The 21,520-nt window shown below is 39.7% G+C and overlaps 1 protein-coding gene and 1 non-coding gene across 2 annotated transcripts in view; one reads left to right on the top strand and one right to left on the bottom strand.

Annotated features, from left to right (window-relative positions):
- Positions 1–908: 908 nt before the first annotated feature.
- On the bottom strand, positions 909–980 carry trnaa-ugc (transfer RNA alanine (anticodon UGC)). Its single transcript has one exon. It is a non-coding gene; the product is annotated as a tRNA-Ala (tRNA).
- A 477-nt stretch (positions 981–1,457) lies between these two features.
- Positions 1,458–21,520, top strand: part of zgc:154054 (Alpha-1,3-mannosyl-glycoprotein 4-beta-N-acetylglucosaminyltransferase B-like) — a 28,023-nt gene continuing 7,960 nt past the window's right edge. The window contains exons 1-11 of the mRNA XM_068714165.1: positions 1,458–1,727; positions 3,786–3,959; positions 7,071–7,208; positions 7,541–7,674; positions 9,219–9,265; positions 9,622–9,735; positions 13,198–13,273; positions 13,824–13,938; positions 14,089–14,219; positions 16,331–16,438; positions 19,043–19,236. Coding sequence (XP_068570266.1) covers positions 1,637–1,727; positions 3,786–3,959; positions 7,071–7,208; positions 7,541–7,674; positions 9,219–9,265; positions 9,622–9,735; positions 13,198–13,273; positions 13,824–13,938; positions 14,089–14,219; positions 16,331–16,438; positions 19,043–19,236 — 1,322 coding nt within the window. The 5' untranslated portion in view covers positions 1,458–1,636. The remainder of the gene's footprint in view (positions 1,728–3,785; positions 3,960–7,070; positions 7,209–7,540; positions 7,675–9,218; positions 9,266–9,621; positions 9,736–13,197; positions 13,274–13,823; positions 13,939–14,088; positions 14,220–16,330; positions 16,439–19,042; positions 19,237–21,520) is intronic.

Below are 21,520 nucleotides of genomic sequence, written 5' to 3'. Positions count from 1 at the left end.
TCAAAACTGATTCAAAAGTGAATATTTCTTTCTAATACTTGTTTTATTTACAGATGTCCACCTTAAAATGGCAGACCACCTGAAACCGTCTCCTAGGTGGCTTTGACAACGACATTTAAAGAAGGAAAGGGAGATTTTGTTATTAGGGTCAACAATCATCTATTTTCTCTTTGATTCTAGTTATATTTAAAGAACACTGTTCATGTTTTATTTAAATTATTGCTGAATAATAGGGGGTGACCGTGGCTAAGTGGAGAGCAGGGCCGCCTTTCAGAGAGTCTGCGGTTCGATCCCCCACTAGTCTCATGTCAATGTGTCCTTGAGCAAGACACTTAATCCCAAAATTGCTCCCGTAGCTGCATCTACGGTGTAGATAGATACTGAATTGTAAGTCGCTTTGGATAAAAGCGTCTGCTAAAATGACTGTAATGTAAAATGACTGTAATGAATAAATGCTTATTAATTGTTGCCTGGTCACATGGTTTTATTTGTCCTGTAAGTGGAAACTGTTGATGTGTTACTATGACTATGTATTTAATTGCTACATATTTTACTGTGAGCATTTTGAAGGTCAAAAGACGTTTAAAATGTGGTGATGGTTAAAAGACGTTCACGTTTAGACCATATTTCACCTGGATTTGCAATATTGGCTTTCAACTGAGAAATGTGTATGTGGTTTCACAGTCAGCCTCTAAAATGATGATATACTATTATTAGCACAATGTAGAGGATTTAAAAATGTGTGTTTTGTGACACGTTGATGTTGTTTCCGTATTTTAGCCGGTTGAAAAGACAGCAGAAATAGGTCTGAGACGTTCAGACCCAGTTGGTGCACACCGGGATAGTTGAAAAATGTTATCCACTGGCCTGAGAGAGCGTAACAATAATACACCTGAGAAAAGAAACAGTGGAGATGCCGGGGATTGAACCCGGGGCCTCATACATGCAAAGCATGCGCTCTACCACTGAGCTACATCCCCCACTTTGATTTTGGTTTACACTGTATGATTTATACATGCTAAAGGGGAACAATAGCATTATAGTTAGTGTTTGAATCGGTTTGGAGACCTAAAAAAATGATTTTATGCAATTAAAAAGGAAGAAAAGAAGCGTTACACATAGCTAGTAAGACAGTCTATTTTTATAATCTAACTTTCATCTAAAATGTTGTAACGTTACACCCCACACAGGCTTTTTATTTTGTGCTGGAAATATAACTTTGGGTTATAAAACATCTACAAAAGTTTTTAAAAAGCATTTGAACAACTCATTTTTTTTAAATTTGTTTCTAGTATCGTCTTCAAGTCACGCCTGATGCGTTCTCTCAATCTACCAGCAGATGTCACTGTTGCCCGTACATTCAGTTTTTACCTGGCGATTGGTACCGCAGCAAGTTTGACGGCATATTAAAATGAGCTGTACTTGATGTAGCAGCCCACACCCCTGGAAAGGAAAAGGAGAGTAAAGGGCATACTTTAGTTTTGTTTGTTCTTGTTATCGGGTGGAGTCACAACTGTTAGCATACAGCGCAACATTACCTGCACTTTACCTGACACCCTCACATCCACCTGCTGCATGCTGGGAACCGGCGGCAAGTCGGCAGACAAAGACGGACGGACTGTCACTGAGAAATGAAATGAGGCTTTACTCCTTCAGATTTGGATGTCTGCTGGTTTTTGCGTGTATTGCGTCAGTTACATGGATTAAATCGATTCCCAGTGATGGAGGTAAGCTGTCAGTGTAACCTACCGTTACCACCAAGATAGTATAACTTCTTGGTGTGAAACAATTTGACTTCATCTGTTCTTATGAAAACAGTGAGAAACTAGTAACGTTACATTGATGAACTTGTTTATACCGGTCGACTGTGTGGGTTTTTGAAAAACGTTGTTTCAACCCACGCGTAAACTATCATTTGTAACTGCACGCGACGCATTTACTCTTAGAAGGTTAGAGTCTCCAAGATAAGCATCTTATCGAATCTAGGCAGGGCACTTCTAGGTCTATCAGTCATGGATCAATACTTGAAGCTGTCTTCAGATAGCACTGTTTGTTTGTCTGGGCTGGTTTAACAAACAATATTCAGGTAGACAAGCTTCGAGTAGTCTAACAGGAACATTTGGTGTCAGCCAAGATTTTGTGATTATGACACGACATGAAGATTAGATCCAAAAATAAAATTGTAACATGAAACATAATTATTTATAAGTGATCTCACATTTAGAAGAGACGTTTTAACTTCTTGGGCAGAGTTGACGTGTGCAAGAGATTGTGATTTGATTGGATATAGCCTACCTTTTATGTATACCTATGTGCTGCTTCATACACTATGGTTGTTCTTCTACCCCAAATGGTTGTTATTGTGTTCATTTGAGAATCATCTGAATACTGACCAGGGGGGTTGTGCTGGGTTGTCACCATGGACAGGTATTGTCCAAAATTAGCTGTGAGCACATTAGTTTCCTTTTTGTTAGGGTCAGCTTATATAGACCATTCTCCTATATAAGTCTCTCCTATTCCAAAATACATCAAAGTGATCAATAAAGCTGAAACCGGTGGGAGAACACAGCCCCTGAAGCCTTTTCACAGTTAAAGAAAGCAGTTGTTGTTGGAGTTTGATTGATTGCTTATAAATCAATTGATTGTACCCATGTGGATTAAGACTGTATGGGCAGATACTGGGATATACTGGGCTATATCCAATATGTTTGCACCAGAGAAACACTATGTTAAGCACCTGGGGAGTTCCACATTAGGAACAATTGAGTCTCCCACCAGCAGAAACTCCTGATCTGAGACGTTGCATCAATACATGGCCAGATTATTTGTTCCCCTGAAATTGATAACAGGTGCATTTTCAACAAGAGGCAGACCAGACTGCCAGGCCACTTGGGAAGGTGACTGGGCAGGCAGGCAGACGGACGGGGCGCACTCTTTCCAGATGGAACGGGCAGAGGGGGCCTCCAGACGACAGGACCCCGGGACCTGGAGGTGATGACCTCCTCAGACGTTTGGGCTGGGAAGGACTGGACATTGCTTCCTTCTCATGGCAGATGTCAAATTGGCACAGGAGCAAATTAACTATTGTCATGGTAAATCACCAAGTGGAGCGAAGAAGTTTGACAGCGGGAGGACACTGTCAACCTCTAGGGATTGGAAAAGATGGACAATGTCTTTCGTCCTTTGACCACTCCTGTCCACGATGACCCAAATGAAGACTACTCCGTCCCTAAGTTGAGGTGTCCGTTAAAGTGAAAGCACTTAATTTGAAGATTATGGGTTAAAAAAAGTTTAAATTTCCGTTGAAGTTGAAGCACTGGAGATAGATGAAGAGTCTGTACTATAATATCTTTGTGTCAGTTGCTATGTAAGCAGGGGCAGCAGTTGAAATGCCACTTTAAGAAGTGGAAGTGCCAGACATGACATGTAGGCAATGTGTTGTTGCGCAAAGATGCATTTGAGTTGCATTCTCAAATGGTCAGGATTTGCTGCTTTTCGAGTTTTGGATTTTTAGTTAGACAAAAGAAGCAATTTGAAAATGCCACTATAGGTTATTGGCTCTAGGAAGTGCTTTTTTCAAAGTTTGAAAGAATATTTGATGAAGGAAATACATGCTCCACAACTTAAAAAGCATACTCGCCTGAATGATGTAATGTAGCTTGATTTGAGACGGTTCTCACCATGACCTACAGTTTAAAGAACCCTAAATATGTAGGTCTCATTTTACAAGCCCAGTTGCATTTTGATTAATTCTTACTTCTCTGCGTTTGTCTCAATGTCTCCAGGTCCATCAGTACTGCCAGACCTGCAGACCCTGTACGAACGCCTGGTGGTGGCTGAGGATTTGGGAGGGCAGGTCAGCTCGGATCTCAGCATCATCCTGGAACAGTTGAGGAACATATCAAAAGCTACCAACATCACCCAGCCCTACTATGACACTACCACCACCATTTCCACAGGTGCTGTACATACCAAAAGTAACAAGCATGTGATGAAACGTGCTAGAGGCAGTTCAGTTCAACCTATAAAAGACATTTCTATTATATAATATATGGTACTTATCACTATAAATAGATTTTGCATTCGTATCCAGAGGTTTATCCTTTGTCAGATGGATTCCGAGATTTATTGTTCACCCACTCAAATCCTCTTCAATAGTTTTCACACAACAACTGATACAGGTTTAACCTATTCTCACTATATTACAGTTGTGGTCAAAAGTTTACATACACTTGTAAAGAACATAATGTCATGGCTCTCTTGAGTTTCCAGTTATTTCTACAACTCTGATTTTTCTCTGATAGAGTGATTGGAACAGATACTTCTTTGTCACAAAAAACATTCATGAAGTTTGGTTCTTTCATGACTTTATTATGGGTTAACAGAAAAAGTGACAAAATCTGCTGGGTCAACAATATACATACAGCAACATGAATTAGCAATTTTGGTGACTTAGAAAGTTGTGTCAATGAAATGAGCTTCATAGCATGGCCTCTTAACTTCTTGTGAGTGATTATGAGTGACTACAGCTGGTGACTTCTCTGAGGCCATTTAAATAGGGCTCATTGGATACAAACGCCCACAAACGCTACAATGGGAAAGTCAAAGGAGCTCAGCATGGATCTGAAAAAGCGAATCATTGACTTGAACAAGTCAGGAAAGTCACTTGGAGCCATTTCAAAGCAGCTGCAGGTCCCAAGAGCAACAGTGCAAACAATTGTTTGTAAGTGTAAAGTGCATGGCACTGTTTTGTCACTGCCACGATCAGGAAGAAAACGCAAGCTATCACCTGCTGCTGAGAGAAAATTGGTCAGGAGGGTGAAGAGTCAACCGAGAACCACCAAAAAGCAGATCTGCCAAGAATTAGAAGCTGCTGGAACACAGGTGTCAGTGTCCACAGTCAAGCGTGTTTTGCATCTCCATGGACTGAGAGGCTGCTGTGCAAGAAGGAAGCCCTCGCTCCAAAAGCAGCACCTTAAGGCTCGACTGAAGTTTGCTGCTGATCACATGGACAAAGATAAGACCTTCTGGAGGAAAGTTCAGTGGTCAGACGAAACAAAAATCGAGCTGTTTGGCCACAATGCCCAGCAATATGTTTGGAGGAGAAAAGGTGAGGCCTTTAACCCCAAGAACACCATGCCTACCGTCAAGCACGGTGGTGGTAGTATTATGCTGTGGGGCTGTTTTGCTGCCAATGGAACTGGTGCTTTACAGAGAGTAAATGGGATAATGAAGAAGGAGGATTACCTTCAAATTCTTCAAGATAACCTAAAATCATCAGCCCGAAGGTTGGGTCTTGGGCGCAGTTGGGTGTTCCAACAGGACAGTGACCCCAAACGCACATCAAAAGTGGTAATGGAATGGCTAAATCAGGCTAGAATTAGGGTTTTAGAATGGCCTTCCCAAAGTCCTGACTTAAATCCCATTGAGAACATGTGGACAATGCTGAAGAAACAAGTCCATGTCAGAAAGCCATCAAATTTAACTGAACTGCACCAATTCTGTCAAGAGGAGTGGTCAAAGATTCAACGAGAAGCTTGCCAGAAGCTTGTGGATGGCTACCAAAAGAGCCTAATTGAAGTGAAAATGGCCAAGGGACATGTAACCAAATATTAGCACTGCTGTATGTATATTTTTGACCCAGCAGATTTGATCACTTTTTCTGTTAACCCATAATAAAGTCATGAAAGAACCAAACTTCATGAATGTTTTTTGTGACAAAGAAGTATCTGTTCCAATCACTCTATCAGAGAAAAATCAGAGTTGTAGAAATAACGGGGAAACTCAAGACAGCCATGACATTATGTTCTTTACAAGTGTATGTAAACTTTTGACCACAACTGTACATAACACTGCCACTTCTAGTACAAAGCACTGCTTCTGATCTGACTATTACTGTTAACCTGTTACTTCACAGCTATGGCCTTATTAATCTGTTCAGGGCAGTTTTTTGTTTTTCGGCCCTTATTCGACCCTCCCTACCACCATCACTTCAGCCCTATCTCCCACTGACACACTAACCTCAGCCCTAGATGGTAGGTGTGCAGCGGATTAGAAAACTCATGGTTTGGATCGTCACACGGATTTCAGTCACAGATCTCGGATTGGATCAGGACGAAAGAAAAAAGGCAGAAAATATAGCTTTTAGAGGTACCCCGATTGAAGTGTTTTGCTGTCTATATACCAATTGCTGATCTTTGATGATCCATATTGGCCAATACAGATAGATTTGTTGTTTTGTTTTATTATAGCAACTGGTATACAGGGCCACAGACTATCTTTTTCACCACCGTCCCAAAACTATTTCAACCAGTGTAAACCATCAAAATTCGAGACTTATCCTCTAACTTTGTTTTAGTCATCTATAGTGGGGTTTCTTTTGCATAAAAACACACAATTCAAATGATTGGGAAATAACAGATTGTATTTTTATTATTAAAAAACTTGTTTCGCATTAGTAGTTTTAATGATGTATTATAAGCTGCTTAGAGCTAGTGTTGGGAAGATAAACGGGTGACAATTTCCTCGCCTCTCTCGTTTCCTCATTTATTTTATATTACTGTGAACACATCTCCGTCAATAACTGTATTTATTCAAATTATTCACCAATACTACATGTTTACAAGATTGCATTTAAACACATCACGATAACGTTATAATTTACCCTTTGTCCAATATTCATTTCCTGATTGCATCTTAATGGAACCACAGTACGTTAGCCAGCGGTGCTGCCAACGTTAACTAGCTCTCCTCGTGCTGATTTCAACAGACATTTGTGGTTCACAATGTAGCGTTATCAGGCATGGGCGACCAAGGAGCATTAATGCTAATCTCCTGATCGCATATTTTTAGTGAAGGAATATTGGGAGAGAACAATGCACTAAGGGTTCTCTGGCTGGACTTGAACTGGGGACGCTGCGGTTCATGGTCGGTGAATGGTCCCCTTAGCTATGGGAACACCGTGTACTTGTGGAATGGTTTCTACAAGTATCTTACAAAAACTTAGTCCTGCTAGAATGTTGAGTGCAAACTTTTTCATTGACTGAATACCTCTTTCCTCTTGTGGACAGAAACAATAGGGCGGCAAGCAGACTATTTAGGCCAGCAGACATTACTCCAGCCCAACATTTACCTCTACATGCCCCACCTCAGACAACACCCAGACAGCCTCCAACCCAATATAGTGCTGGGACAGGGACGCCGTGGAGGTATGGAGCACAAACATAAAAACACACACCGTATGAATCCGTTATGGTTCTTTGTGTTTCAGCTTTGCTTGAAGGATTCAAGATTTACTTTCAAAACCAATTTCATTTTGAAAATATAAAAAAGTTCAAATGTGTAGCTTCCTGGGAATTTCGTCACTAGATGACGAAGTTGCTGACAAAGTAGCCAGCAACTTCGTAAGAACACATCCACTTTACTGCATATAGGTGCTGAGTGAAAGTGAGAGTCAAATTAAGCCTGTCTTATGGAATAGCACTGTTCACTGTTACTCTGCTTTCTTTCTCATTATCCATGTGTGTGTCTGTGTCCTCAGTGTCCATGGTGCTGGGCATTCCCACAGTGAAGCGTGAGAAGCACAGCTACCTGGTCAACACTCTCAGCTCTCTGCTCTACAGCCTGACATCTTTGCAGCAACAAGATCTCCTCATAATTGTCTTTGTTGCCGAGGTGAGACACACGCATACAGTCCACACATGTTGGCCTTTAAACCTGAAGCCTTTTTTTTTTCTTTGTTAACATTTTTGGGAAAGTAGCCAATTTGCTTTCTTACCAAGAGTTAGATAAAAATATTGATACAGCTGTCATATATGTACCTTAAATATTAAGCTAGAGCCAATAGGCGGTTACATTAAACAAGCTAGATACAACATGCTAATTAGTGAGCTTTAGGTGCTGGTAGGAAGATTTTGTGACTTTGGACGGAAATGGGGTAGCTGTGTCACTCTGCTTCCAGGCTTTATGCTAAGATAAGCTAACTGCTGGCTTTAGCTTCACATTTAGCATACAGACATGAGAGTGGCATCAATCCTCTATCTCAGTGTTTTTCAACCTTTTCTGAGCCATGGTACATTTTTTACATTCAAAAGATCCCACGGCACACCAAGTTTTGCTTTGAAGTGACGGGTGTTTCGTTTGGAGATGCCGTTTAAGCTTGATTGGGACCATGGCACTGTTGGATAGCTTTTCCCCACACACCAAGCATAACGGAGTCGGTGCAGCTGGAACCCTGGTGAAAGTAAAGCCAAACGAAAGATAACTTTCACTGTATTGCCTCGAGCTCACCGTTTTTTCTTTCTTTTGACCACCACTCATACGAGGCTTTTCATCTGGGTTAGAATGTTGTCCAGGACCCAGTTCAGAGTCTGCATTTTTCCTTTTCAAATATTTCTCCATCGCTGTACATCTTGTCACCGCAACCTCATTTAAACATCAAACATCATTTAATTCTACCGTCTTAAATTAACAAGGTCATTACTGCGCTACCTATTGCCATCCACTGGCATGGAAGAGTATTTAATTACTAGGCCAGCCACTATATTGCGGGCGCTCAACAATGGCAAATTATTTGCAGCAATTAAATAATATTTTTTTGGACCGATTAAGTGAAATTGGACATTTTCCCACAACACACCTGACAATCTCTCACGTCGTTGAAAATCACTGCTCTATCTAACCTCGGCAAAGGGCAAGGGCAAATTTGATATTTAAAACAATATCAAACTATTTTGGCAGTTTTATGTTTCTTGAAATAATCTTTTTTCCTATTGTTTCCCTAAACAATCGTTGCTCTCTCTCAGACACAAAGGTTAGATGGGATTTATACATCTTTCATGAGTTGCCACAGCACACAACTCATGTCAGTCTAATTCATTAAGGTAAAATAGGACAAGTAGCGGTTGTACTATCATACAAGTTAACCTCAGGCAATCAAAAGTAACATAAACTGGTTTGAGAACAAAGAGAACGGTAAACACTTATATCCTTTAAGATCTGTCCAGCTAGTTTCAGTGGTGCATCACAAATTTGATACCTTGACACAAGTGTGTTTAAGGTCATGTTTGTAAGGCTAGGGTTTCATGAGTGAATAACTGGCTAAATATCCCACCTATCAATGAAAACTGGTTATACAGGATCTGGCCTAGGATGAGTGAGCAGCCTCGGTAATCCCCTAACACTGACTTTCTCTTTTTTCCACTACCCTGTCACATCAGACTGACTCAGCCTATGTGAGCAGCATAGCAGAGACCATAAGGAAGAAGTGAGTGATTCTAGATTGTGTGTGTGTGTGTGTGTGTGTGTGTGTGTGTGTGTGTGTGTGTATATATATATATATATACATATACATATACATATACACACATATACAGTATATATATATATATATACATACACACATATATATATATATATGTATGTGTATATGTGTGTGTGTGTGTGTGTGTATGTGTGTGTGTGTGTGTGTGTGTGTGTGTGTGTGTGTGTTGAATGTATCCATTTTATGGTGTCATTTGAATTCACTATCCATTCTATATGATTTAAATGCTGAATTGTTGTGTCAATCTTTTTTGTATTTTGCTGGTGAAGTCAGTTAGTTAACCAGCTGTTTCTTTTTAGTTTTCCCAAGGAGGTGCAGTCCGGGCTGTTGGAGGTTGTCTCTCCTTCTCAGTATTACTACCCTGACTTTACCAGCCTCAGAGAGACTTTCGGAGACTCAAAGGACAGAGTCAAGTACGTTTCCCATTTCTGTTATTATTCAATTGAAATAAGTGCTTGTGCTAAAGGGATTTCTTAAGTAGAGTTGGTATGAGGTACTTATCCCCAGTCAGTGTATTACCTACAGTAGATGGCGGTCGGCACACCCCCAGGAGAAACAGACAGGAGTACCAGCACAGTAGCAAAACAATGTACTGCTGTGGACGTGGGCAGCAACAAAACATATTTTAGTCACCTAAAAAATCTCAAAAACAGTTCAAGTGTACGCTATATTTAGGATATTTCATCATCATTGCCCTTTATGCCTCCTGGCGGCAACAAAAGTCTTCCACTCCCGTCTGTCCTGGGCGAGTCGCTGGATGGTGCCCCATGAGTGGTTTAGGCTCTGCATCTCCTTCTCCACAGTTATTCTCTATGTGTTTCTTGGTCAGCCTCTTTTTTTTTTCCCTTCTGGTGTCCATTGTAAGGCTGTTCTTGTAACATCAGCAGGGTCTTTTCTCAACACATGTCCTATCCATCTCCATCTTCTGGCCAGAAAATGTGAAGTATTCGCCTTAAACTCTTGGTGTGGAAGGTTGATAGTCTGTTGAGATCTTCTTGTGTCATTCTTCAGCATTCAGAACCATACAATAGAGTGGATAAAACACAGCTCTGATACAATTTAAGTTTGGTCTTGATGGTGTATTGCTGTGACCTCCATTCATTACTTTGAAAGCATTCCTTGCCTTATTAAGATGATTGTTGATGTCTTTATCTGTGCCCCCATTGTGTCTGGCAGTGCTGCCCAAATATGTGAACTCGTCAGTTTTGGGAAGATCTTGTAGCTATTGTAGCTGCCAGATTTGGGTCTGCCTTGAAGAGCTCTGCATTGAGGTTATCTGGACCATGGGTTTTCCTGTTTTTTAAGGATTTAATTGTCATTATAATTTCATCTTTGGTTGGTGGTGTTCTCTAAGGAAGGCCGCAGGTCACGCTCTCTACTGTACTTTTCGTCAGCAGAGTCGTATCAAATAACCAAATCAACTTTTACTTTTACAATCAAAAAGGATTTAATAACTAACAGAAGCTAAACAATTACAAACTGAAGTACACTATCGATAGAATATGTTCCACGGATCAGAGTTAAATCACGCTCCACCCAACAGCCCAGCGCCCTAGTTCACTGTAAAATGGCAGCGTTGATAACTGAAGAGAAATCCTCGGTAACAATGTCTTATACTTTAAAGTCCCCGCCTGAAACTGTAAAAGTCCATTATCAGCTTTGTGATTGGCTGAAATCCAACTGTCCCCTCCTGGCTTCGGACAGTGTTTACTCTCGGTTGACCTTCTTGGCCTGGTCCGCCCCTCCTCATCTGGAGCGAACCCCCCTCGTTCCATAGGGCTGTATTCATCAACACGTCTCCTCTTGAGCAACACGTCTCCTTCCCCCACTGTTCACACCTTCTCACATTCCTTTAGCCGGCCTCTCCAAACTCATCACCATATGGTCGCTTTTGAATCTGTAAAGCCTCTCTCAAAAGTCCTTGTCTCTCCCTCACGGCTCAACACTAGTTAATATATTCAATAGGTAAACATATGATACACATATACTATCTTCTTCAAGTAAATATACTGTAAACCTATAATACATTCCATAAATCAATATCCTGTGACATTTTAATACATTGTAATATTTAATACATTCTTCAAGGTGTGCTTTTAATCATCCTAAACATGCTTCTAAACTTAAATTCTTCACAGTGGTTCAATGCCGATATCCAAATCTGTTTCTGCATCTTGGAAGTTAGCCTGTGTTGTTGGTGGAGGCCTGTTCAGCACCTCACTAAAATACTCCGCCCGTTTATTTTTTTGGTCGGCTTCAGTTGTAAGAAGCTTTCCCTGTTTATCTTCTATTGGTATATCAGATGTCCCCCTGTATTTGCCGCTAATAATCTTGGTTAGCTTGTAGACCTTTCCTTGCTCACCTTTTTTGGTTGCTTGTTTTGCAAGGTCATCCATATATGCCTGTTTATCAGCTTGCATCTTCCTCTTCAAATCATTGTTTGCATCTCGATATTGAGTTTTGTATCTTTCTTTCAGCCTATCTGATTTTGCTTCCATGACTTTCTTCTTTGCCCTCTTGCGTACATAAATGGCTTTCCATGTGTCCTCGGTTATCCACTCCTTTCTATCCTTCTGTTTGCCCAGACATTTTCTACTGGTTTCTACTGGTTTCTTTTTACTGCCAACTCTCCTTAACTTTACTTTCAGTACTGCGAACACAATGTGATGGTCACTAGCAACATCTGCTCCTCACATTACCCTGACATCAAACAGTGAGTGTCTCCAGGTTCCATTAATCATCAGATGATCTATCTGCTTCCTGTCTCGCTCATTAGGTGAATTCCAAGTCAATTTATGTATATCCTTGTGTGGAAATAAGGTCCCTCCGACGACAAGGTCATAGCTGGCACAAAGTTCCAACCGTTCAAAGTTCTTTTTGTAGAATGTTGTCTTCTCCTTCGGAATGGTGGCCATCATCCGTTCCTGAGTATATAACTGTCTCACCTGGGCTGGTTCTGAGACGTCCCGATCCTGTCCATCTGCTTCTGCTTACTCCTAGTATGTGTAGGTTGTATCGTCTCATCTCATTTGTCACTTTCCCTGACTCGTTCATTGTACGCACGTTCTAATAACCTCTCCTTGTCTTATTCCTGGTATGAAGAACTTCCACCTTCCTGTCAGTGGCTTCCCTATGACTTTGACCACTGGCATTCATCCTGGTATTGATACACCTGGAAACCCATCACGTCTGGTTGTTTTTGATACTTTTGTTGCTGTTTCCGTCACAATACCAACAGTAATTTTATCGCAGAACACAGAAGTTGCTGGTCTTCCGCTGCCTTAGTCAATTAGATTGTTTGGGTTATTGTGTGACTTAGTTTGAATTCACCAAAGTCACACAACAACACAAACGATGTCAGATGAAGGCAGCGGTAGACCAGCAACTGCCAAGTTCTGGGAGGTTGAATTCTTTGTCAATGGAGTCCTGTGGCTCTGAAGAAAGCATAGATGGATATAACTTCTTAATGTCGCCATCAGAAAGGGCTGTCTGACAGCTAGGTAAAGCGGTGAAAATGTTAATTTGTGTATATATGTGTATATATGTGTGTGTGTGTGTGTGTGTGTGTGTGTGTGTGTGTGTGTGTGTGTGTGTGTGTATATATATAGTTGTCTAAATTATGCGTTGTTGCTGCCTTCGTCAACAGCACATTGCCTTGCTACCGTGTTGGTACTCCTTTCTGTTTCTCCAAACTAGGGGCTATCTCATTTATATCATAATTTTTTTTGTTGCGTCTATGTATTGATGACTGTTGCAATGGGATCATCTATATATATATATATATATATATATATATATATATATATATATATTTATGATCCCATTGCAACAGCCATTTATATATATATATATATATGAACCTTTTTTGTTCTTAGATGGCGAACAAAGCAGAATCTGGACTTCAGCTTCCTCATGCTTTATGCTCAGGACAAAGGAGCATACTATGTTCAGGTAGGGCTCAAAGGTCAGACAGCTGTAGATATACATTTCTTTTATGTATGTAGAATGTTTTTGAATGGCCCACCTAGATAGTGTGGAAATACAGCACAAAGTGCAGCCTAGATGAAAGTTTCTCGATGTTCAAAGACAACAATAAGTACTCTGATGAGAATTAAACATATTTGATGTATTTAACTATAGCCAATTATCTTAAAAGTCTCTGTTGTCACAGTGTTATAGATCCTTAATAGGAAAATTCCTCAGAGGACAAAAAGGATGCATTTTAAATTTCCAGCAACAGCTGTTAGTTTGCAATAAACAGTGGTACAGCTAGGTAGTTTTAATGAGCAGCCATATACACCATGTTCCAACGAAAAAAGGCAGATGCAAACAAAACCTCAAACTGAAGCAGAGTAAGAGGTCACACCCACCCACACTCTTTGACTGAGTGCAGAGTGAAACCACAATGAAAGGGCACTTTCATTGTAATAGAATAGTCACTCACAACTTACTAACAGAAATTAGTTTTGAAGATGGGTTTTTGTGTCCTGTGTTTTTCCAGTTAGAGGATGATGTCGTTGCAAAGGCAGGCTACTTCAATGACATGAAGACCTTTGCCACCCAGGAGTATTCAAAGCAATGGCTCTACCTGGAGTTCTCCCAGCTTGGATTTATAGGTGTGTGTGTGTGTGTGTGTGTGTGTGTGTGTGTGTGTGTGTGTGTATAAAGTATTAAAGCGGTAGGTAAATCCACATTTCGAGCCTTTTGTTTTTATTTTTTGTGTATACTGACATTTAAAATCTATGGGTATGTGTGTAATCCTCCAGGCAAGATGTTTCGAGCCCGTGACCTCCCGATGATTGCAGAGTTTTTCTTGATGTTCCACAGAGACAAACCCATCGACTGGTTGTTGGATCACATTCTGTGGGTGAAAGTTTGTAACCCAGAGAAAGACGCGGTAAGTCAGTTGTGCCAAGAGGTGGAAAAAATAATAATATAGCACATAAAGCATGAACTGACATTATTATTTAAGATTCAAGACAACCATAGCAATATCTGAGAGAGTAATTCATTTGGCAACATGAAAAAACCAAGACCCAAATAATGAAAGCAATACTGTGAATGGAAGATTAGAGCACCAGCACAGGAAAGTATAAAAATAGAAAAAAAAGAAATAGAAACAGCTAAAATAAAACAAGAACAATAAATTACATGACATACTGTATGCTAAAGTGCATCCTTCTGAAAGTGGCCTTTAAGCTTAATGTACATGATAAAAGTAATTTGCAGCTGGAAAAAAATATGTAACTGTACTGTTTATTAAACACAGTATTGTACATCATAATAGGATTGATTAAAAATTACCCTGCATGGCTGCTGGATTTTCGCGGTGTTTCAAGTTCACATAAGAATCATATATATATATATATATAAGAAATATGGATCACACGAAAATATAGGCTTGAAGTAATGCTTTTATGTCCGACAAGCTAGTGCAAGGACCAATCAGCGGCCTGTGAAGACTGATTGACTAATGTGCTTATGGCGTGCTAAGGTGTGTGTGTGTATGACGAGATGGAGAGGTGACTGTTTGTTCTAATCAACAATGATGGCTCCTGAAGAGTTAGCGTAGATGCTGCAATACCATAAGTTAAATCACAACTGGAGAGTGTGTCTACATTTAAAGAAGAGAAAAGAACGCCACCAAAGGCTTTTCTCAAAGGCAAAAATGTTTTCGCTTTCTCCCCACTCAAGAGTTTGATTGAGAGATGAATCATCCAACTTCAATCATCATCAGCTGCCAAGTATTTTTTTTCAAAAGTGCCTATCCTATTTAGGTATGTCGTTTAGCGAGCTATTATTAGTAATAAGGCCGGCAGCGGCAAAGAGAGACGCGGGGTAGAGCCTGCATATTTTCACATCTAATTGATGAATTAAGGGTTTATTTCAACCAAACCAGAGTTGTTAATTGTTGGAAGTGGGAAAACTAGGCTAACCAAGATGGTTTTTTTTATTAATTTGAATGAATTTACAATTGGTGAAGTAAAATGACTGTGTTTTTTAATGAAGTCTGATAGGCTTGAGGACTGCATAGCAGCTGTAAAACTGTTAATTGTTCCACAGAAAGTGGTATTTTAACCATATGAACCTTAAAAACTGTAAGTCTTTCGACAGAAAGTAGAATTTGGGCAGATTTTTTAACCTTTAAAACTGCAAGTCGTAGAGAAAGTATCTGGGCGGAATGAACGACAGATGAATCATCCAACTTCATTTTTAAAAGTATAAATGGTATAAAAAACAAGAAAAGTAATAGCAGAGATATCCTTAAAGAGATGAATCTTTTGCCATTTGAGTGTGCAGAAGTAGTTGTAGTCCGGGAGAAAGATTAAAAGTTGAAATTGAAGACGTTGAATAATGATTTGAATCTCAATAGTGTAAATGCCGCCGAATCAGCATTCACACTAATAAAGATCAACAACAGTATACAACATTGTAGGAACAATAAAGCTATTTTATAATTGGCAATTTAAACTATGCAACATCTATTGGTTCTCAATGTCGAACATAGAACCCTTAATATCCACATTTCATAAACAGTTCATCAATCACATTATATTGCTTGATAGTTATTGTACAGAAACGTCTCTGAGAAAGGTCTTCACAGAACTAGAGCAGGTTGTTCAGTGGTAAATACTTCCATGAGTGGGCTGAAAACCCACCTCTTCAGGAAGTGCTACCCTGAGCCTTCCACTTAGCACTTATTGTATTCATACTAGCTTGTTGCACTTATTGTATTCGTACTACTTATAGCACTAACTGTTTTTCTTGTTTCTGCACTGTACTTTGGCTCTGAGTTATGCTCTGCTTCATGCTCTTAGATGCTTGTTTGGAAAAGGAAATGTACTTATGACTTCTGGTGACTAGTAGTTCTTTTGATTACCAATGTTGAATGCACTTATTGTAAGTCGCTTTGGATAAAAGCGTCTGCTAAATGACTGTAATGTCATGTAATGAGTAGCTGATAATGACAGTGAGTTTATGACAGTGCTGTTGTGTTGTCTTATTCAGAAAAGCTGTAATGAACAAAAGGCTTTGCATAAGCGAAAGTACAAGCCTTCCCTCTTTCAGCATGTTGGCCTCCACTCCTCTCTACCTGGGAAAGTACAGCATCTGAAGGTGAGTGCCCCTCTCATTTCAAAAATCATTTCAACCGCTCTGAAGTCTGTAAACCATCAAATATTCTAAATGGTATCCTTTTACTTTGTTATAGTCATTTCTAGTGTTTTTTTCTTCATAAAAACACACAATTCAAATAAGGAAATAAAAGATTGTATTTTTATTGATTGAAATACATCTTTTTCGTTTTTATATTGTATTACATGCTGCCTAGAGCTAGTGTAAACAGCTCATAATTAATCTCTAATATCCATTTATGTTGTTGTGGGAAACATCTTCAAATAACTATTTATTAAGTTTCTCACCAACACTACATTTTTCGAGATTACATTTGAACACATCAGGTTATGATTGCCTTTCTGATTTGCCCCAATACAAATTTTCACTGAACAGAGCCTGAACACATCATAATGTAACTGAATGGAACCTTCATCCGTTAGCTGTTAGCGATGCTGCCACCGTCCGGTCAATTTAAACACGGATTGGTTGTTTACAATATAACGGTCAGCATAAATGATGTCCTGATCACATATTTTACTGAACATTGGCGGATAATGATCGTCAGTCCAACTTTATTTCACACTGTGATGGTTAACGTTAAACTGTGTGATTAATCCGCGGCTCACATGCATGCCGAAGCGTGAGGGGGGATTCTCATGGATCACGGATCAATAATGGTCAGTCAGACCAATACCCTTCACGGTTTGACACGCATATGAACCACGGATTAATTACACATTTTAACCATTTTTCACATGGTCGATCTCTAATAATAATAATAATAATAATAATAATAATAATAATTGTTAAGACATTGTTAACAACAAATCTGTGTTGAAATCGTCAGGAGGAGAGCTAGTAACGTTGGTAGCACCGGAGCTAACAGCTAATTTATGGAAGTTCCATTGAGTAAATTGACAGGTTACACTATGATGCGTTATGTTGATCAGGCTTTATTTTATTTTTGTATTTGTATTCGACAAAGCTAAATTACGTTATTATGATATGTTCAACTTAATCTTGTAAAATGAAGTTTTTGTTGTTTGAAGAAGCGGAGGATATCGGAGTGTTTTACTTCCTAATGCTGTGTACACACTAGGAGCGACAAAGCAACAGTCTACAATTTTAGAGGTAGCCGGTGATGTGAAACTACAAACTGATGCACAACACTTGTTGCTGCATGATGGGTGTGATGTTCTAGTGCTGGTCTCAACTTTTTTCAGTGCTCCGATGATGCAGTGAAACGTCAAACTAAGTTTTTGTTTCAACTTGTTCAATTACATTCCATCCAAAAAAATGTACCCGGTGCTATTTCAAAATATGACCATGTCAACAAGCGGTTGAGCAACATTTCTGCAACTTGCCAAGAATATAGCTGCCATACTTGGCAGTGTTGTTGCTTTTGTCACTCGTGTGAACGCTGCGTAACACTAGCTCTAAGCAGTTTATAATACATAATCAAACTACAAATACCAAGATTTTCTTTTATGAATAAAAATACGATCTTCTATGTTTGTTTGTTTTTTTGCAAATAACCACTATATAGATGACTGTGACAAAGGAAAAATGATAACATTTACATTTTTTGACAACCTACACTGACTTCGGAGTGGTTGAAATTAGTTTTCCGGATGTGGAATAAAAAAAAAAAATAGTTTGGAGTCTTGTATACCAGCTGCTATAACAAAACAAAACAACAAAAACAATCTGTTACTACCGATGTGGCTCATTGACGATCTGTAATCAGTATTCGGTTAAAAAAAACGTAATCAGGGGTATCTTATATTTGCTCCCTTATTTTTCTGTAAATCCAATCTGTGACTCAAATCCGTGATATGATCCGAATCGTGAGCTTGCTACTTTCAATGAAGTAGCAGGTAAATTTAGTTAGTATTTTTATTGTATCAACTTTGTTTAGTGAAATTTTTTTTGACTTCTGTGAAACGCCAACAAATTAAAGCAAAAATATTTTTTTAGATAAAAGCATGTTATGAATTCGGGGAATTATTATGTCTCTCTTTTTTAAAATAAATTTTGACTTTTTGCAGAGATGAAATACGATGCTTTTCAAAATGTGGGGGAAAATAGAAAAACTACCTTAACTTAGGTGCACCCAAAAATTATATATACTATGTATGGAACAGAATGTGTGTCATGGAGAAATTGCCCTTTTGTAATGTCGCACTGTTCCCAGCCTTGTTTTGGCCCCACTTTTTTTTCAATAAATGCAATGCATAATGTTGACAGATATCAGGTTTTTGCATCTTACATGGGACCAGGAACTCTGCAGATGATGTTGGGTCGGGGCTTGGTGTAACGGACACCAAGCCTTCTACTTGACGAAAAAAATTTAAATTCAAGAGTATTTTTTCATTTTGAAGTACCTGTATGTTTTGAGGTTGGGATTTCGTTAGAGGAGGAGTACAGGGTGCGCACATGCCTTGTTTCTTATTCGGGTGTAGTAGGAGGAAAAAAAAGAATGTGTGTGTGTGTGTGTGTGTGTGTGTGTGTGTGTGTGTGTGTGTGTGTGTGTGTGTGTGTGTGTGTGTGTGTGTGTGTGTTCGTGCTTACATGTATGTCTAATTGTCCTTCCGCCCCTCCCAGGATAAGGACTTTGGGAAGCAAAGTTTGTTCCAGGCTCACAATAACCCAGCTGCAGAACTGAGTAGCAGCCTGAAACATTACCAGCAGCACAGTCTGGACAAGGCTTACAAAGGAGAGGACTTCTTCTGGGCAATAACACCAGTCCAGGATGACTACATCCTCTTCAACTTTACCCAGCCAATCCACATATCCAGGTCATAATTTATTTATTTAAATTTACACACATTTATTTAAGGTCAACTCATTTAGTATGATTTAGATCGTATTATACATGAACAAAGTAGATTTGGTTTCCTCAGTGGTGGGCCGTCAGGGCCAGCAAAGCCTTCTCTGCTGGCCTAAACAGAGTCACAAAGTTAAAGCTATTTTATAATTTTTCACAAATACACTACATGTATTCTAATTATTTTTCCCATTAGCTTATTTTCTCATAGCACTGTCTTCCTCAGTTGCTCTGCTTCCAGCCTGCAGCGCTGCTTCCAGCACAGCTTGTTTTAAGTAGAGCTTTTATCCAATCAGATTTTGCCGCTATGCTGTCTCTAGGTAAGAAGAGAGGCCTGAGGCCTGCTAGGAAGCCTTTGCTGATTTAAGTAAATGGGGACGATATTGTTGATTGTCATGGTGTTCAACCAATCAGATCTTAGTTTGACATGTTGGGCGTATTCTTTGACGTGCCAGAGCTACCGACGTAGCCTACAAGTACGTCAGCATTAACATGCAGCTCAACATTAACGTGCGCCGTGATTGGTCAGTGGGCTACCATCACTGTTGTCAAACTGAAGCTAGCTAGCAGAAGTTAGTAGTAGTAGTAACCGTTCAAGTTGAAAGATATGTAAGAAGTATGACATTGACATGACATTTTTAGCGTTTTGCTTGGTGTAGCTTCTTTTTTCTTTTTTTTACCTAGCTCTATTTTTTTAACACTCAATGGCTGAAGGAGGAGGAGAAACGGATTTCTCAAGAAGGACATTTCCAGACAAACTGGACATCGTAAGAAAGGGTCGGCCAACCCCACAGCTAGCAGTCCTGACCCAGCCACGAAAAGGATTTGTACGAATGGTATTCCTGGCTGATAGCGTCGTAGAAGCTTTGCACATTTTATGGCTAAGAATGTGTTTCATTTGCAACTGAGCTTCTTGGTGTTGTTAGGGTGTCAACTCTCTCGCAGTCAAAGGAAGGCCGCATGTCTCCTACTGCTGCATCTTTTGTCAGCAGAGCAGGGCCAAAAAATCAGCTGGTCCAAGTTAAAATCAAATCAAAAGTTATTTAATAACAAACAAAAGCTAAACAATTACAAACTGAAGTACACTATTAATGACAAAACAAACATATAGATTTCATGAAAGTGAGGGCCCCATCCGGGCCACGAGACATATCTGCATCATGGTCAGGAGGAGGTCTGAATCTCTCCTGGGATTTACAGTTCTTTGTCTCCCAAGAATCACATTCCTCAGAGTATCGATCAGCTCCACGATTGGCTGAAGTCCAATGAGCTCCTCCTTGGCTCCTGACTAATTGTCCTGAGCAGACACCTCAGTCAACCACGTATACTTCCCCCGCAGGTTCACACCTTCTGACATTCCTCAAACCCCCCTCACAGACACTCAATATACATTCATGCATGAAATGACCACACTCCCTGGTTCAAAACTTCTACAAGCAAACATATTATATAATAATTATACCTTTGGTTTAAACCTTAAGTAAACATTGACATACAATATCCACCACTAGGAGTGCTTTAAAACATACTAGGAATGCTTCTAAACTTTAAATTCGTCAGTGTTTGGAGTTACGCTAGGCAGAGTTGGCTAACCAAAGCAGCAACACGACACCATAGCACGGCAGGACACTTACAAGTTACGGTGCTTTTGAAAACTTTTGGAGAGATCTCCAACAACTCAACGAAATGCTTTTGTGTTTTTACATCTGCAGTAGCGTTACTACTGTGTTCATTTGTCTATGGTGTCGTTTTTATGATATGGTTAATATTGTTCCCTCTGATGTGAATAATATTTGAATGGCTCGTGCTCTTCAGTGTACGGTGGAATACATGTTTTAGCGCTGCAGTGTTGCTGGATTAATTTGTCATGCTTTGGTTCTTGTAAGTTTGTTCTTGTCATTGTGTTAATTAATTAATTGATTTTGACAATATGCATTGTCCGTTAATGACGAAGCATCCCGTCATGCGCGGGATTAGGGTTGGACATTTGATTCTCTGTTTGGGGTTTTGTTTTCTTTTACAAAGCAAGAATTATGGTCTGGAGAAATGGGGATTGTGTGGCGATTGCTTTAGCCCTGTTTGAATCAGTAGGGAACAGCTAAACGCTGTGGGGAGTTTGTAGCTTGTGTGCTGCTGTTGGTTTTCCTGCTAAGCTAGTTTAGCGCGCCTCCCAGAACACACGCGCCACACCAGGGTACAATGTTTTGTTTCCGGGGAGTGTCTCTTACGTGGTGGGTTGCCATGTTGAGCGAAGT

Source organism: Cebidichthys violaceus, unplaced genomic scaffold, assembly GCF_023349555.1.
Source record: "Cebidichthys violaceus isolate CVI_PGR_0920_01 unplaced genomic scaffold, fCebVio1.0.p SCAF_2, whole genome shotgun sequence".
NCBI classification, from domain to species: domain Eukaryota; kingdom Metazoa; phylum Chordata; class Actinopteri; order Perciformes; family Stichaeidae; genus Cebidichthys; species Cebidichthys violaceus.
This window is presented reverse-complemented; position numbering and strand designations above follow the sequence as displayed.